This window comes from Heterodontus francisci, chromosome 10, assembly GCF_036365525.1.
Source record: "Heterodontus francisci isolate sHetFra1 chromosome 10, sHetFra1.hap1, whole genome shotgun sequence".
NCBI classification, from domain to species: domain Eukaryota; kingdom Metazoa; phylum Chordata; class Chondrichthyes; order Heterodontiformes; family Heterodontidae; genus Heterodontus; species Heterodontus francisci.
Window position 1 is genome coordinate 13,958,438 of NC_090380.1, and position 19,242 is coordinate 13,977,679.

At 44.8% G+C, this 19,242-nt stretch overlaps 1 protein-coding gene across 2 annotated transcripts in view; it reads right to left on the minus strand.

Moving 5' to 3' along the window:
* Nucleotides 1-549: 549 nt before the first annotated feature.
* Nucleotides 550-19,242, minus strand: part of adprhl1 (ADP-ribosylhydrolase like 1) — a 108,283-nt gene continuing 89,590 nt past the window's right edge. For both annotated transcript variants that reach the window (XM_068039843.1, XM_068039842.1), the window contains 2 exons: nt 4,317-4,449; nt 550-1,121 (listed from right to left, as the gene is read on the minus strand). In XM_068039843.1, coding sequence (XP_067895944.1) covers nt 958-1,121; nt 4,317-4,449 — 297 coding nt within the window. In that variant the 3' untranslated portion in view covers nt 550-957. The remainder of the gene's footprint in view (nt 1,122-4,316; nt 4,450-19,242) is intronic.

Below are 19,242 nucleotides of genomic sequence, written 5' to 3' on the forward strand. Positions count from 1 at the left end.
CAATCTTAGTCTTGAATTTTCAATTGATCCACCACCCTCCCCTCCCCTCCCCTCCACAACATGTACAGATTTTTTGGCGGGAGACAGTTCTAGATTTCCATTACCCTTTGTGTGAAGAAGTGCTTCCTGACATCACCCTTGATCATCTAGCTCCCATTTTATTGTGCCTGCTTGTGCTGGACTCCCCCCGCAAGAGGAAATAGTTTCTGTCTAGCTCCCCCAACAATTCCTTTTGTCATTTTAAACACCCCAATTAGATCACTCCTCAACCCTTAAACTCAGGAAAATACAAGCCAACCTTTTGCAGCCTATCCTGATAATTCAACCCTATGAGCTCTTTTGGTTTTAAAAATAAATACTAACACTTCATGCTGTCATTTGATAGGAATGTGGAGTCTGGTGGAGGTGTGGCATATAATAGAGGGGCTAAGATTATAACTTACACTCCAGTAATAGTACTTGGTTATTTAATACAGGAAAGTACACAGTACATATATAATAATAAAGCATATATTTTAAAGTACACACCATGTATATTAGTTCATCTCACATCAAATATACACTACGTATGCAATAAGTATACTGTAAAGTATTTTGTAAAAACACCATGGGGTGAATTTCCTTGGTGTTTCTCTCAACCTGCTACTATAACTTCAGCAGAGGTTCAACAGAAATCCCAGTTACACACATATTGTAAATGTTAAACTTCTGCAAAGTTCTGGCTGAGAGCAGAAGCCTAGAGGAGATTCAGGCCCTCCGTATAGTATGAGGTACACGCATTTATTGTAAAGCCACAACTTTGTGCTCATTCCTAGTTTTTTTTAGTTTTCCTAATTTCATTAATATTTATTATTAATAGTTCAGAGAGTAGCTTCATAAGTGACAGCTTCTAGAAATCTGAAAATGTTGCTCTCTTTGCATATTGACTGCAGGTATTCCACTTCCCCCTTATACTTATCAAAGGGTTTTGCTGCCATTTGCTGCTTTATACAGTTCCTCTGCAAGCTCCTCTAGTCTCTCCCTGAACTCCAAATTCTGGTATAACCCCTTGGGAATGTTTGTCATTCCAAACAGTAAGCCGTAGAGGCAGCCTGCAATTGACCCAGTGGCTCCGCACTCACCTGTTGATATAAAATAAGAGGTTGGTTAAGTGTTTGCCCTTAGTTGGTTTTGAAGCATTGTGCCGGCCGACATAGCAGCTAGTTTGTGCATAGGAAGATGCCATATACAGCAATCTCTTTCGATGGTGTTGGTTAAGGGGGAAATGATGGCTGATGATAGGAATCAGACTTGCATATTGATAATTGAATACTAGAGGGCGCTCTAATGGGACCAAGCATCCCGCAGCCATGATACCTCAGAGTCTCCTCTCGTACTGAACGTTATATCCAGAGAGAATGTTCCAGAGAGTCTGAAATAAAAGCACCCGTTACAGTCCCTGAAGATTTATTGGCTGTAACATCCAAGGCAGCAGGAGAATTCATGAAGACGCAAATGGGTGCTCAGTTTGACATTTCTAGAGCGTTGAGACTGGTTCTGGGCACCGCATCTCAGGAAGGTTGAACTGACCTTGGAGGGAGTGTAGTCAGATTCACCAGAATGGTGCCAGGGCTAACAGGGTTAAGTTACGAGGCCAGGTTGCATAAATTTAGCTTATATTTGTTTGAATATCAGTGATTAAGGGACGATGTAATCGAAGTGTTTAAGATTATTAAAGGAGTTGATAGGGTAGATAGGGAGAAACTCCTCTGGTGGCAGAGTCCAGAACCAGGGGGAAAAAACCTTAAAACTACAGGCAGGCTGTTTAGGAGGGAAATCAGAGAAATCACACAAAAGGATGGTGAAAATTTGGAACTCTCTTCCAAAAGGTTGTGGATTTTGGGGGGCTATTGGGGCTTTTGAGACAGAGATCAATGGAGTTTTGTTTGTAGGCTTGATGGGCTGAATGGCCTGTTCCTTCAAACTTCAATTTTCATGTCTAATGGAACATAAGGAGCATGGTTTAAGTTTGGTGCTTTGCTCGGTGAACCTGCTGTCAGCGATTTTCCTCTCCAGAGAGTTAGTGGGACTGTTCTCACCTGTCTCCATTCTTATCTATCTAATCGTAGCCAGAGAATCACCTACAATGGCTTCGCTACCCACTCTCTCACTGTTAGCCCTGGTGTCCCCAAAGGATCTATCCTTGGCCCCTCCTATTTCTCATCTACATGCTGCCCCTCAGTGACATCATTCGAAAATACAGCGTTAGTTTTCACATATACGCTGACAACACTTAGCGCTACCTCACCACCACCTCTCTCAACTCCTTCACTGTTGCTAAATTATCAGACTGCTTATCCGACATCCAGTTGGATGAACAGAAATTTCCTCCAATTAAATATTGGGAAGACTGAAGCCACTGTTTTCAGTCCCCGCTCCAAACTCTGTTCTAGAAACATAGAAAATAGCAGCAGGAGTAGGCCATTCGGCCCTTCGCGCCTGCTCCACCATTCATTATAATCATGGCTGATCATCATACTCAGTAACCTGTTCCCCCCATATCCTTTGATCCCTTTCGCCCCAAGAGCTATATCTAACTCCTTCTTGAAAACATGCAATGTTTTGGCCTCAACTGCTTTCTGTGGTAGTGAATTCCACAGGCTCACCACCCTCTGGGTGAAGAAATTTCTCCTCACCTCAGTCCTGAAAGGTTTACCCCGTATCCTTAGAATATGACCCCTGGTTCTGGACTCCCCCACCATCGGGAACATCCTTCCTGCATCTACCCTGACAAGTTATGTTAGAATTTTATAGGTTTCTATGAGATCCCCACTCACTCTTCTGAACTCCAGTGAATATAATCCTAACCGACTCAATCTCTCCTCATATGTCAGTCCCGCCATCCCAGGAATCAGTCTGGTAAACCTTCACTGCACTCCCTCTATAGCAAGAACATCCTTCCTCAGATAAGGAGACCAAAACTGCACACAATATTCCAGGTGTGGCCTCACCAAGGCCCTGTATAATTGCCGCAAGACATCCCTGCTCCTGCACTCAAAACCTCTCGCTATGAAGGCCAACATACCATTTGCCTTTTTTACCGCCTGTTGCACCTGCATGTTTACCTTCAGCAACTGGTGTACGAGAACACCCAGGTCTCGTTGCATATTCCCCTCTCTCAGTTTATAGCCATTCAGATAATAATCTGCCTTCCTGTTTTTGCTACCGAAGTGGATAACCTCACATTTATCTGCATTACACTGCATCTGCCAAGCATTTTGCTCATTCACTCAACTTGTCCAAATCACCCTGAAGCCTCTCTGCATACTTCTCACAACTCACCCTCCCACCCAGTTTTGTGTCATCTGCAAATTTGGAGCTACCGACTTCATCCCTCTTCCTGGCAACAGTCTGAGATTAAACCAGTCTGTTTGCAACCTGGTGTCACATTTGACTCCGAGATGAACTTCTGACCTCATATTCATCACATCGCTAAGACCATCTATTTTCACCCCGATAACATTGCCTGACTTTGCCCCTGTCTCAGCTCATCTGCTGCTGAAACCCTCATTCATGCCCTCGTTACCTCTAGGCTTGACTGTTCCAACGCACTCCTGGCTGGTCTCCCACATTCTGCTCTCCCTAAACTTTAGGTCATCCAATACTCTGCTGCCTGTGTCGTAATTCACACCAAATCCCGTTCCCTTATCACCCCTGTGCTCGCTGATCTACAATTGGCTCCCGGTAAAGCAATATCTTGATTTTACAATTCTTATCCTTGTTTTCAAATCCCTCCATGCCCCCACCCCTCCCTATCTCTGTAATCTCCTCCAGCCCCACAATCCTCAAAGATACCTGCGCTCCTCTAATTATGGCCTCTTGTGAATCCCTGATTTTAATTCTCCATCATTGGTGGCTGAGCCTTCAATTGCCTTGGCCCCAAGCTCTGGAATACCCTCCCTAAGCCTCTCCACCTCGCTTTCCCCCTTTAAGACACTCCTTAAAACCTATCTCTTTGACCAAGCCTTTGGTCATCTGACCTAATATCTCTTTTGTGGCTTGGTGTCACACTTTGTTTTATAATGCTCCTGTATAACAACTTGGGATGTTTTCTTATGTTAAAGGCACTACTTAAAATGTAAGTTGCTGTTGTAATGAATAATAAAATATATAAGTTGTTGTCAGTGGGCCATTGCTATTAAAACAGCGCAGAGAGGAATTGGATTTGATTGTTGGTACAATAACGTTAACCAAGGTCAGCTCTACCCTTCAATCTCAGGCATTCAATGCTGATCAATGCTAATGGGAACTTCAGTGCAAATATTGAAGCCACTAACCTCCGTGAAACATGGCGTGATTACACAGCTCTGTCCAGTCACTGCCAGCGGAGAGGAGGGCATCGTAGGCTATCATTGGTGCATCATGTCCTCTCCTCCCACCCACACCTTCTGAGCTCCATTCCTTGTAGACCTTTGATGGATTAATTTGACAGGATATTACTGCTTTGTCTAAAATTCTTAATTCATATAATTTATTCTCTCGGTCACTCCAGTAGTGACAAATACATTATATTTTTACAAAAGCAAAATACTGTGGATGCTGGAAATCTGAACTAAAAACAGAAAATGCTGCAAATTTGAACTAAAAACAGAAAATGCTGGAAACACTCAGCAGGTCAGGCAGCAAGTGAGGTCTGTGACCTTTCATCAGAACAGGGAAAAGTTAAAGATGTAACAGGTTTGCAGCAAGCACAGAGGCAGGGAGAGGGGTGAAAGAACAAAAGGAAAGGCAGGAGAGATTAAATGATAAAAGGGATGATGGCGCAAGGTGAAAGGAGATGGGAATGGGACAAGTAAAGAAATAAAAGATAAATCTAGAAATCTAGAACAGCAATTCTCCAACTGAGGCCCAAAGAACTTTCTGGGGATCTGTGAACTAAATTGTTCGTCACAAGTTTCAAATGAAACATAATGAAATGAAGCAGTTTCTAACTAGAGACCACCTCAATAATGATACATTCAGTGTTATTAGCATTGATAGTAAGTTTCTCCCACTGCTTCACCCTGCCATCTCCACACCCTTCACCAACCTCGATAAGCAACTGCCTCTCTGTGCACTGATTGGCTCGAAAACTCTGGACAAAAGCAATGATTCACTGTTTATTGGTTCTTTGTGTCGATCATACAACACGCTAACATCTGGCTTTTGGAAAGGAATATACATATAAATCATTCATGTGTGTGTATATATATATATGAGCTTGTACATAACAATAAATAAAAATGAATTAGATAGATGCACTCCAGAACTGTTTCCATTGGTTAAAATCGAAGCCTGGTTTTTAATGTACGATTCTAACCATCCCTTTCCGCAAAATCGCCCTCCCTGATGCCCGCAATATCTGCACCTCACACTCCATCTCACTGAGTCTGAGCTGAAGCTCCTCAAGTTGTCGGTACTTACTGTAGATGTGGTTGCCTGGGATCATTTGTGGCCACCATTGGCTGGTTTGGTGTCTTCTCTGGGATGGTCATGGCTGATTCATTGGATGTCTGTGTTCTGGGATGTTTGCTATTGATTGGTTTGATGTCTGCACTCTGGGAGGATCAGGGTTGTTTGGTTTGGTATATGCCATGTGATGGTCACACTTCATTGGTTTGGTATCTACCCACCAGGAGAGTGGGGGTTGCTGATTTTGTATCTCTGATCTATTATAGTCCAGAGTCGTCAGTTGGGTATCTGTGCCCCACTATGGTCAGGGCTGGTTGGTTTAGAGTCCTTGCTTTGGGACTGTCAGGATACTTGGTTTTATGTCTATGCTCGGGAAATGTTGGGCTTAGTTGGTTTGTTATCTGTGCTCTGTGATGGTCAGAGATGGTCAGTTTGGTATCTGTGTTCTGGGATGGTTAGGATTGGCTGGATTGCTATCTCTACTCTGGGAATGTAGAGTGTTTGTTGGGTAGTTATCTGTGCTCAGAGTTTCAGGGTTCATCGGTTTGGAAGCTGTGCTCAGGGATAGTCTTTTCTGTCACCACCACCATGATGTCACCATCAAACACATCTTCCTCCTCCTTTCCCATTCCAGCATTCCAAAGGGACCATTCTGTCCGTGACGTCATTGCCACTGCACAGTCACCCCCCAATACCTCATCTCCTCCCCACAGCACTTACCCATGCAAGCATAGAAAATGCAATACCTGCCCTTTACCTCCTCTTTCCTCACTGCTCAAGGCTCCAAACACTGCTTCCAGGTGAAACAGCGACTTACATATACTTCCAATTTAATATACTGTACTCACTGCCCATAATGCAGTCTCCTGCACACTGTCGAGACCAAACGCAGATTGGGTGACTACTTTGCAGAACACTTTACAGCCTTCCAGACTCAACATTGAGTTCAACCATCTCACACAGTAATCACTGCTTTCATATTTCAGACAGCAGCTTTTTGTAATGATTCTGCCATTCCCATTTACACCTTCTTGGTCCTCAAACTTTTTGGTTGGAGAACCTCTTTTCAAATGGATTAGTAATCACGCTCCCCTCCATCTAAATACTATTATACTCATAATATGAAAGTGCTGCATGTGAAGTGTTTTCATAATGCATTTAAGAAAACAGGGTTTTACTTACAGCTACCAGTGAGATGGATGTGCTTGCTTCTCATTGCAGTTTGTCTATCCTTGGTGTGCATGTTTGACAATGATACTCATAAATGATTGATGGCTACTTTATCCAATGAATGCTCTCCAACAATTGGTCTCACACCAATTAGAAAAAGGGGTGTAATCATTTTGGGTTATTGGTTAGTGATCAGGGACTAGAAGGTGTAACTGAAAGTCAGTGAGGGACCGAGAGTGGTGGAAGAGCTTCAGCCTTTGCCATTGACTAACAAGAATGAGGTGCTTGCCAGCTGTGTGGATGAGAACAAGGACTGCAGGGCGGATGGGCAAGCTGACCGTAGCACCAGGGTGCAGGAGACCATTCCAGTGGGGAGTGTGAAAAGGAATGTAGTAGTGATGAGGGGACAGTATAGTCAGGAGAACAGATAATGTTTTGTGCAGCCACGACTGGGAGTGCCGAAGACTGCGGTGCCTGGTTTGAAGACATCTCACAGCTGGAGAGGATCTTGGAACAGAAGGGGAAGGACCCAGTTGTCATGGTCCACATAGGAACCAACAACAGTGGGAATGAGGCCCTGCTGAGGGAGTTTGAGGAGCTAAGAACATAAGAAGGAGAGGAGGCCATTTCGCCCCTTCGAGCCTGTTCCACCATTCAATGAGATCATGGTTGATCTGTGATCTAACTCCATATATCTTTTCCCCATATCCCATAATACCTTTGGATAACAAAACTATCAATCTCAGATTTAAAATTTACAATTGATCCAGCATCAATTGCCGTTTGTGGAGTAGAGTTCCAAACTTCTACCACTGGCTGTGTGTAAAAGCGTTTCCTGACTTCACTCCTGAAAGGTCTGACTCTAATGTTTAGACTTTGCTCCACAGTCCTAGACACCCCAAACAGCAGAAATAGTTCCTCCCAATCTACCCCCCTTAATATCTTGAGAACTTCAATCAATCCCTTAATCTAAATTCCAAGGAATTTGACCCTAGTTTGTTTCATTTCTCCCCATAAGTTAATCCTTAGAGTCCAGATATCATTCTGGTAAATTTATGCTGCATTTCCTCCAAAGCTAATATCCTTCCTAAGGTGTGGTGCACAGAACTGCTCACAATATTCCATCTGTGGTCTGACCAAGCCTCGATATAGATCAGAGTTGTCCAACATATGGCCCATGGGCCAGGATCTGGCCCGCCAAAGGCTTCCATCCTGCTTGCGGGTGTAAACTGTACCCTGGGCCATTCCTCATCCTCACCAGGGGTTCGTGAATGGAGATGAGAAATTTCCCACTGGCTTCTTATTTATTTATTTTATTTTTATTTAGAAATACAGCACTGAAACAGGCCCTTCGGCCCACCGAGTCTGTGCCAACCAACAACCACCCATTTATACTAACCCTACAGTAATCCCATATTCCCTACTACCTACCTACACTAGGGGCAATTTACAACAGCCAATTTACCTATCACCTGCAAGTCTTTGGCGGTGGGGGGAAACCGGAGCACCCGGCGAAAACCCACGCGGTCACAGGTAGAACTTGCAAACTCTGCACAGGCAGTACCCAGAATTGAACCCGGGTCCCTGGAGCTGTGAGGCTACAGTGCTAACCACTGTGCCACTGTGCCGCCCAGCAGACCGGCTTTTAAAACAAAAATCAGAAGTCAGTTTCACAGCTGACAGCAGCAACAGCCGTTTCCCAATTTTGGGAGTTTTTAAAAGCCCACTGGAAAACCCGAGATCCGTCTGAAGTTGGGTAATAGCTGTTGCTGCTGTAAGCAACTGTCAGCTGTGAAACTGACTTGTGATTTAAAAAAGAACTCAACTGCTGAGTATTCCCATTCTCTAAGACAGACAGAGAGAGAGATGGGGGGGGGGGGCGGGGGGAGAAGTGGTGTGGGGGAACAGAGAACATGAGAGAAAAAGGGGAAAAGAGAAAGAAAGAAAGGGGAACAGAGGGAGAAAGGAGGACAGAGAGCAAGGGGGATATATAGAAAGGGGGAATAGAGAGAGAAGGAGGAACAGAGAGAGAGAAAGGGGGACAGTCAGAGAGATAGAGGCAGGACAGAGAGAGAGAGAGATAAAGAAAGGGAACAGAGAGAGAGGGGGCAGAGAGATAAAGGGGGACAGTGAGAGGGAGGGGGACAGAGAGAGAGAAAGGGGGACAGAGTGAGAGAGGGGGCGGGGAAGAGAGGGAGAGAGAGTGCTCATGCTCACTCCTGACAGAATGACTTCTTTCCGAATACTCCGCATCGCTACAAGAAGTTGACTACGTGTGCAAGCAAATAAATGCCAGGTTTCTCACTAAATCAGTGTCCAACATAGTGACCAGAAAGTAAATCAATAAATTAGTCTTCTCATTTGAAGCTTCTTCACAAAAATGTACATTTGTTGCTGTTTTGATTTATGGTAAAATAAATCTTAATGCCTTTATCTTTCCAAAATCGTCTCACTGGCTCCCAATGTAAGACAAAAATTATAATGTGGTCCATCACATGAAAAGGTTGGACAACTCTGATATAGATGAAGCATGACTTCTATCCCCTTGTAGTCAAGTCCTCTCTACATAAAAGCCAGTATTTCCCTTGTCTTTTGATGATTTTCTGTACTTGTTCATGACATTTTAATGATCTGTGTACCTGGGCCCCACATCTCTTTGGACCTCCACTGTTTCTAGCTTTTCCCCATTTAAAATGTTCTTTCTTTTAGCTTCAAAGTGAATGACCTCACAATTGCCTACATTGAAATCTATTTATCCATTTGCCAGTTTTGCCCACTTACTCAATCTATTAATATCTCTTTATGCTTCCACTTACACTGCTTACAGTGCCAGCTATTTTGTGCCATCGGCACAATAAGGTGTATAGTTTGAGGCCCCAACATGATCCTTGTGGGACACCATAGTCACATTCTTCCCATTAGACTGCACATTATCCCTACTCTCTGTCCCCTTCCACTCAGCTAGTTTTCTAATCAGGTCAATAATTTGCCGTCAATTCCATGGATTTAACTTCAGTTAACAGTCTCTGATGAAGGACTTTTATCAAATGCCTTCCGGAAGTCTATGTAAACAACATTTAGACATTCCCCTGTTCACTACTTTAGCCACCACCTCAAACGATTCAATCAGATTCATCAGGCATGACCTCTCTGATTGGGTAAAGATTTTCAAGGTATTTAGTCAGCCTATCCTTAATAATAGACTCTAGTAATTTCCTGTCAACATATAACTGATCTATAATTCCCTGGCTTCCCTTTGTCACCTTAAATAGCAGAGTGACGTGCACAATTTTCCAATCTGAAGTAATGGTCTCCCGAATCGCGAGGACTTTGGAAGATTATAGTTGGAGCAGCTGCAATGTTTTTCGTCCTAGTGTACACATTAAAAAGCAGAACCTCAACGATAATGAGGGTGGTGCAGTGGTTAGCATCGCAGCTCCAGCAACCTGAGTTCAGTTCTGGGTACTACCTGTGCAGAGTTTGCAAGTTCTCCCTGTGACCGTGTGGGTTTCGATCAGGTACTCCTGTTTCCTCGCACAGCCAAAGACTTGCAGGTTGAAAGGTAAGTTGGCCATTGTAAATTGCCCCTAGTGTAGGGAGGTGGTAAGAGAATGGCGGGGATGTGGTAGGGAATATGGGATTAATGTAGGATTAGTATAAATGGGTGGTTGTTGGTCAGCACGGACTTGGTGGGCCGAAAGGCCTGTTTCAGTGCTGTATCTCTAAATAAATAATAATAATCTCTGGATTAGTACCTGACCCCATGCAAATTGACATAGGGTTAAATAGATCAGAGGCTTAAATGTGTGGCTGAAAGAGCAGTTTGGGAGGCAGTGGCACCAGTACTGGAGAAAGACGTAGTTGTTCGGTTGGAACGGAGTTGGCTGGGACCAGTGTCCTGGTGAATCACATAACTAGGGCAATAGACAGAGCTTTAAACTAATAAGGGTTAGAGAAGGAAGGATACATTTATAAGTCTAAAGAGAAAAGTCAAGACCACAGAGCAGAGTAGCAATTTGGATAAAATCGAGTAGATTGTCTCAAGATAGAGCAGAGAGTTCAATAACGGTAATGGGGGCAATACTGACTAAGGCCACATCTGAGAAAAATAATAAGTTAAAATTAAAGGCATTAGATCTGAATACATGAAGCATTCATAGCAGGATAGATGAAGTAATTTCATTAATAGAGATGAATGGGTTTGATCTAGTGGCCATTACAGAGACATGGTTGCAAGATGACCAAGTTTGGGAAATAAATATTCCCAGGTATTTGACTTTTAGAAAAGACAGACAAAATGGAAATGGAAGTGGGGTAGCCCTGATAATGAAGGATGAGAGAAAAACTGTAGGGTGAAAGGATGTTAGCCCAGAAAATGAGGATGTAGAATCACTATGGGTGGAGTTATGACATAATAAAGGGCAGAAAAGACTGGTGAGATTAGTTTACAGTTGAATGAAACCAAATGGACTAGCTGGCATCGACTTAGGTACCGGAAACGACAACAGCAAACCCAGCCCTGTTGACCCTGCAAAGTCCTCCTTATGAACATCTGGGGGCTTGTGCCAAAGTTGGGAGAGCTGTCCCAGAGTCTAGTCAAGCAACAGCCTGACATAGTCATACTCACGGAATCATACCTTACAGACAATGTCCCAGATACCACCATCAACATCCCCGGCTATCTCCTGTCCCACCGGCAGGACAGACCCAGCAGAGGTGGCGGCACAGTGGTATACATTCGGGAGGGAGTTGCTCTTGGAGTACACATCAGCTCCGGAGCCCATGAAGTCTCATGGCATCAGGTCAAACATGGGAAAGGAATCCTCCTGCTGATTACCACCTACCGCCCTCCCTCAGCTGATGAATCAGTACTCCTCCATGTTGAATACCAGTTGGAGGAAGCACTGAGGGTGGCAAGGTGCAGAATGTACTCTGGGTGGGGGACTGAAGCAGCCATATAAATACTGTGACTACAAGAGCAGGTCAGAGGATAGGAATCCTGCGGCGAGTAACTCACCTCCTGACCCCCCAAAGTTTGTCCACCATCTACAAGGCACAAGTTAGGAGTGCAATGGAATACTTTCCACTTGCCTGGATGGGTGCAGCTCCAACAATACTCAAGAAGCTCGACACCATCCAGGACAAAGCAGCTCACTTGATTGGCACCACTCCACAAACATTCACTCCCTCCACCACTGACGCACAGTGGCAGCAGTGTGTACTATCTACAACGCACCAAGGCTCCTTAAACAGCACCTTCCAAACCCACGACCTCTACCAATTAGAAGGGCAAGGGCAGCAAATGCATGGGAACACCACCATCTGCAAGTTCCCCCCCAAGTCACACACCATCCTGACTTGGAACTATATCGCTGTTCCTTCACTGTCACTGGGTCAAAATCCTGGAACTCCCTTCCTAACAGCACTGTGGGTGTACCTACCCCAAATGGACTGCAGCGGTTCAAGAAGGCAGCTCACCACCACCTTCTCAGGGAAATTAGGGATTGCAATAAATGCTGGTCTAGCCAGCAACGCCCACATCCCTTGAATGAACAAAAAAAAGGCCGCCTAACATTAATCATAGTGTTGAATAGAGTATAAATCAGGAAATTAGAGGAGTACGTAACAAGCGTATTGTAATATGGTGGGGGACTTTAATATTCATATAGTCAAGGCAAACCAAATCAGCAAAAGTAGCTTGGAGGCTGAGTTCATGAAATGTATTTTGGAGATGATCATAACATAATTATGTGACTGGACTAGTGATCCAGAGGCATGAGTTCAAATCCCATCACCAGAGCTGAGGAACTTAAACTCCGTGAATTAAATATATGTAGAATAAAAAGCTTATATCGGTAATAATAGTCATGAAGCTTGCTGTAAAAACCCATCTGGTTCACTAATGCCCTTTAGGGAAGGAAATCTGCTGTCCTTACATGGTCTGGCATCTTGAACCGCTGCAGCACATGTGACTCCAGACCCACAGCAATTGTGGGTCTTAACTGTCCTCTCAAATGGCCTAGCAAACCACTCAGTTGTATCAAACTACTTTGAAAAACTGCAATAAGAATAAACTCGAACGGACCACCCAGCATGAATGTCGGCTTTGGAAATGACAAAGGCGCATCCTACCCAGTTGACCCTGCAAAGTCCTCCTCACTAACTTCTGGGGGCTTGTGCCACAATTGGGAGAGCTGTCCCACAGACTAGTCAGACAACAGCCTGACATAGTCATACTCACAGAATCATACCTTACAGACAATGTCCCTGACACCTCCATCACCATCCCTGGGTATGTCCTGTCCCACCGGCAGGACAGACCCACCAGACAGTGGTATACATCGGGAGGGAGTTGCCCTGGGAATGTCCTCAAACATTGGCAGGGAAACCTGCTGCTGTTCACCACGTACTGCACCACCCACCCTGCCCCAACCCTCATCGGCTGATGAGTCAGTACTCCTCCATGTTGAACACCAATTGGAAGAAGCACTGAGTGTAGCAAGGGCACAGAATGTACTCTGGGTGGGGGACTTCAATGTCCATCACCAAGAGAGGCTCGGTAGCAACACTGCTGACTGAGCTGGCTGAGTCCTAAAGGACATAGCTGCTAGACTGGGTCTGCGGCAGGTGGTGAGGGAACCAACAGGAGGGAAACACCTACTTGACCTCGTCCTTACCAATCTGCCTGTCGCAGATGCATCTGTCCATGACAGTATTGGTAGGAGTGACCATAACACAGTCCTCGTGGAGATGAGGTCCCATCTTCATTGTGGATCTCCATTGTGTTGTGTGGCACTACCACTGTGCTAAATGGGATAGATTCAGAACAAATGTAGCAGCTCAAAACTGGGCATCCATGAGGCGCTGTGGGCCATCAGCAGCAGCAGAATTGTATTTAACCACAATCTGTAACCTCATGGCCCGGCATATTCCCCCACTCTACCATTACCATCAAGCCAGGGCACCAACCCTGGTTCAATGAAGAGTGCAGGAGGGCATGCCAGGAGCTGCACCAGGCATACCTCAAAATGAGGTGTCAACCTCGTGAAACTACAACCCAGGACTACTTGCGTGCCAAACAGCATAAGCTGCATGCAATAGACAGAGCTAAGTAATCCCATAACCAACGGATCAGATCTAAGCTTTGCAGTCCTGCCACATCCAGCCGTGAATGGTGGTGGACAATTAAACAACTAACAGGAGGATGTGGCTCCACAAATATTCCCATCCTCAATGATGGTGGAGCCCAGCACATCAGTGCAAAAGACAAGGCTGAAGCATTTGCACCCATCTTCAGCCAGAAGTATTGAGTGGATGATCCATCTCAGCCTCCTCCTGAAGCCCCCAGCATCACAGATGCCAGTCTTCAGACAGTTCAATTCGCTGGATACTGTAAAAGCTATAGGCCCTGATAACATCCTGGCTATAGTACTGAAGACTTGTGCTCCAGAACTAGCTGTGCCCCTAGCCAAGCAGTTCCAGCACAGCTACAACACTGGCCAGGTATGTCCTGCCCACAAAAAGCAGGACAAATCCAATCTGCCCATCTGCTCCTCGATGTTCAGTTTGGGTTCCTTAGGACTGTTCTGCTCTTGACCTCATTACAGCTTTGGCCCAAAAATGAACAAAAGAGCTGAATTCCCAAGCTGAGCTGTGAGTGACTGCCCTTGACATCAAGGCAGTATTTGACCAAGTATGGCGTCAAGGAGCCCCAGCAAAATTGAGGTCAATGGGAATCGGGGGAAAACTCCCTACTGGTTGGAATCATACCTAGCGCAAAGGAAGATGGTTGTGGTTGTTGGAGGTCAATCATCTCAGCTCCAGGTCATCACTGCAGGAGTTCCTCAGGGTAGTGTCCTAGGCCAAACCATCTTCAGCTGCTTCATCAATGACCTTCCCTCCATCATAAGGTCAGAAGTGGGGATGATTGCATCTCCTCAAATACTGAAGCAGTCCGTGTAGAAATGCAGCAAGACCTGGACAACATTCAGGCTTGGGCTGATAAGTAACAAGTAACACTCACGCCACACAAATGCCAGGCAATGTCCATCTCAAACAAGAGAGAATCTAACTATCTCCCATTGACATTCAATGGCATTACCATCATTGAATCCCCCACTATCAACATCCTGGGCATTACCATTGACCAGAAACTGAACTGGAGTAGCCATATAAATACCGTGGCTACAAGAGCAGGTCAGAGGCTGGGAATTCTACAGTGAGTAACTCATCTCCTGACTCCCCAATGCCTGTCCACCATCTACAAGGCACAAGCCAGGAGTGTGATGGAATACTCTCCAGTTGCCTGGATGGGTGCAGTTCCAACAACACTCAGGAAGCTCAACACCATCCAAGACAAAGCTGCCTGCTTGATTGGCACCACATCCATGAACATTCACTCCCCCCACCACCGACGCACAGTGATAGCAGTGAGTACCATCTACAAGATGCACTGCAGCAACACACGAAGGCTCCTTTGACAGCATTTTCCTAACCCGCAACCTCCACCATCTGTTCCTTATGTTCTTATGGAGCACAGATAGAAATTCGACCACCCCACACACACCAGATTCCAAATAAATAAAACCTTATCAGCTCAGAACCCAGATATCCAAAGAATCATCACCGACATTCCCAGAGCACAGGTACCATATCAACTATCCATGGCTGTCCCGGTGCTCAAACTCCAACCCAACTGACCCCCACTAATCAGAGAATAGATATCAATCCAAACTCTCCTGACTGTCCAGAAAAAAGGCACCAAAGCAACTAACTCCAATAGGCCAGAAAACAGACACCAAACCAACTAACTCCAATAGGCCAGAAAACAGTCACCAAACCAATTAACCCCAATAGACCAGAAAACAGTCACCAAACCAATTAACCCCAATAGACCAGAAAACAGTCACCAAACCAATTAACCCCAATAGACCAGAAAACAGTCACCAAACCAACTAACTCCAATAGGCCAGAAAACAGTCACCAAACCAACCAAACCCAATAGACCAGAAAACAGTCACCAAACCAAATAACTCCAATAGACCAGAAAACAGTCACCAAACCAACTAACCCCAATAGGCTAGAAAACAGTCACTAAACCAACCAACTAACCCCAATAGGCCAGAAAAAAGACACCAAACCAACTAACCCCAATAGGCCAGAAAAAGACACCAAACCAACTAACTCCATAGGCCAGAAAACAGTCACCAAACCAACTAACCCCAATAGGCCAGAAAACAGTCACCAAACCAACGAACTCCAATAGGCCAGAAAACAGTCACCAAACTAACTAACCCCAAAAGGCCAGAAAAAAGACACCAAACCAACTAACCCCCATAGGCAGAAAACAGTCACCAAACCAACTAACACCAATAGGCCAGAAAAAAAACACCAAACCAAATAATCCCAATAGGCCAGAAAACAGTGACCAAACCAACTAACCCCAATTGGCCAGAAAAATGACACCAAACCAACTAACCCCAATAAGCAGAAAACAGTCACCAAACCAACTAACCCCAATAGCCCAGAAAAAAGACACCAAACCAACTAACCCCAATAGGCCAGAAAACAGTCACCAAACCAACTAACCCCAATAGGCAGAAAACAGTCACCAAACCAACTAACCCCAATAGGCCAGAAAAAAGACACCAAACCAACTAACTCCAATAGGCCAGAAAACAGACATCAAACCAACTAACCCCAATAGGCAGAAAACAGTCACCAAACCAACTAACCCCAATAGGCCAGAAAAAAGACACCAAACCAACTAACTCCAATAGGCCAGAAAACAGACATCAAACCAACTAACCCCAATAGGCAGAAAACAGTCACCAAACCAACTAACCCCAATCGGCCAGAAAAAAGTCACCAAACCAACTAACCCCAATAGGCCAGAAAACAGACACCAAACCAACTAACTCCAATAGGCCAGAAAACAGACATCAAACCAACTAACCCCAATAGGCAGAAAACAGTCACCAAACCAACTAACCCCAATCGGCCAGAAAAAAGTCACCAAACCAACTAACCCCAATAGGCAGAAAACAGTCACCAAACCAACTAACCCCAATCGGCCAGAAAAAAGTCACCAAACCAACTAACCCCAATAGGCAGAAAACAGTCACCAAACCAACTAACCCCAATCGGCCAGAAAAAAGTCACCAAACCAACTAACCCCAATAGGCCAGAAAACAGACACCAAACCAACTAACTCCAATAGGCCAGAAAACAGACATCAAACCAACTAACCCCAATAGGCAGAAAACAGTCACCAAACCAACTAACCCCAATCGGCCAGAAAAAAGTCACCAAACCAACTAACCCCAATAGGCAGAAAACAGTCACCAAACCAACTAACCCCAATCGGCCAGAAAAAAGTCACCAAACCAACTAACCCCAATAGGCAGAAAACAGTCACCAAACCAACTAACCCCAATCGGCCAGAAAAAAGTCACCAAACCAACTAACCCCAATAGGCCAGAAAACAGTCACCAAACCAATTAACCCCAATAGACCAGAAAACAGTCACCAAACCAATTAACCCCAATAGACCAGAAAACAGTCACCAAACCAACTAACTCCAATAGGCCAGAAAACAGTCACCAAACCAACCAAACCCAATAGACCAGAAAACAGTCACCAAACCAACTAACTCCAATAGACCAGAAAACAGTCACCAAACCAACTAACCCCAATAGGCTAGAAAACAGTCACTAAACCAACCAACTAACCCCAATAGGCCAGAAAAAAGACACCAAACCAACTAACCCCAATAGGCCAGAAAAAGACACCAAACCAACTAACTCCATAGGCCAGAAAACAGTCACCAAACCAACTAACCCCAATAGGCCAGAAAACAGTCACCAAACCAACGAACTCCAATAGGCCAGAAAACAGACACCAAACTAACTAACCCCAATAGGCCAGAAAAAAGACACCAAACCAACTAACCCCCATAGGCAGAAAACAGTCACCAAACCAACTAACACCAATAGGCCAGAAAAAAGACACCAAACCAAATAATCCCAATAGGCCAGAAAACAGTGACCAAACCAACTAACCCCAATTGGCCAGAAAAATGACACCAAACCAACTAACCCCAATAGGCAGAAAACAGTCACCAAACCAACTAACCCCAATAGGCAGAAAACAGTCACCAAACCAACTAACCCCAATAGCCCAGAAAAAAGACACCAAACCAACTAACCCCAATAGGCCAGAAAACAGTCACCAAACCAACTAACCCCAATAGGCAGAAAACAGTCACCAAACCAACTAACCCCAATAGGCCAGAAAAAAGACACCAAACCAACTAACTCCAATAGGCCAGAAAACAGACATCAAACCAACTAACCCCAATAGGCAGAAAACAGTCACCAAACCAACTAACCCCAATCGGCTAGAAAAGTCACCAAACCAACTAACCCCAATCGGCCAGAAAAAAGTCACCAAACCAACTAACCCCAATAGGCCAGAAAACAGACACCAAACCAACTAACCCCAATAGGCCAGAAAACAGTCACCAAACCAACTAACCCCTATAGGCCAGAAAAAAGACACCAAACCAACTAATCCCAATAGGCCAGAAAACAGTGACCAAACCAACTAACTCCAATAGGCAGAAAAAAGACACCAAACCAACTAACTCCAATAGGCCAGAAAACAGTCACCAAACCAACAAACCCCAGTAGGCCAGAAAACAGACACCAAACCAACTAACCCCAATAGGCCAGAAAACTGTCACCAAACGAACTAACTCCAATAGGCCAGAAAACAGACACCAAACCAACTAACCCAAATATGAGGATTGTCAGAGGATACAGCAGGATACAGATCGGTTGGAGACTTGGGCGGAGAAATGGTAGATGGACTTTAATCCGGACAAATGTGAGGTAATGCATTTTGGAAGGTTTAATACAGGTGGGAAGTATACAGAAAATGGCAGAACCCGTAGGAGTATTGACAGGCAGAGAGATCTGGGCGTACAGGTCCACAGATCACTGAAAGTGGCAACGCAGGTGGATAAGGTAGTCAAGAAGGCATACGGCATACTTGCCTTCATCGGTCGGGGCATAGAGTATAAAAATTGGCAAGTCATGCTGCAGCTGTACAGAACCTTAGTTAGGCCACACTTGGAATATTGCGTACAATTCTGGTCGCCACACTACCAGAAGGATATGGAGGCTTTGGAGAGGGTACAGAAGAGGTTTACAAAGAACATAGAACAGTACAGCACAGTACAGGCCCTTTAGCCCATGATGTTGTGCCGAACCTTTAACCTACTCTAAGATCAAACTACCTACATACCCTTCATTCTACTATCATCCATGTACCTATCCAAGAGTCGCTTAAATGTCCCTAATGTATCTGCTTCTACTACCACCGCTGGCAGTGCATTCCACGCACCCACCACTCTCTGTGTAAAGAACCTACCTCTGATATCTCCCCGAAACCTTCCTCCAATCACCTTAAAATTATGCCCCCTGGTGATAGCCCTTTCCACCCTGGGAAAAAGTCTCTGGCTATCCACTCTATCTATGCCTCTCATCATCTTGTACCCCTCTATCAAGTCACCTCTCATCCTTCTTCGCTCCAATGGGAAAAGCCCTAGCTCCCTCAACCTTTCTTCATAAGACATGCCCT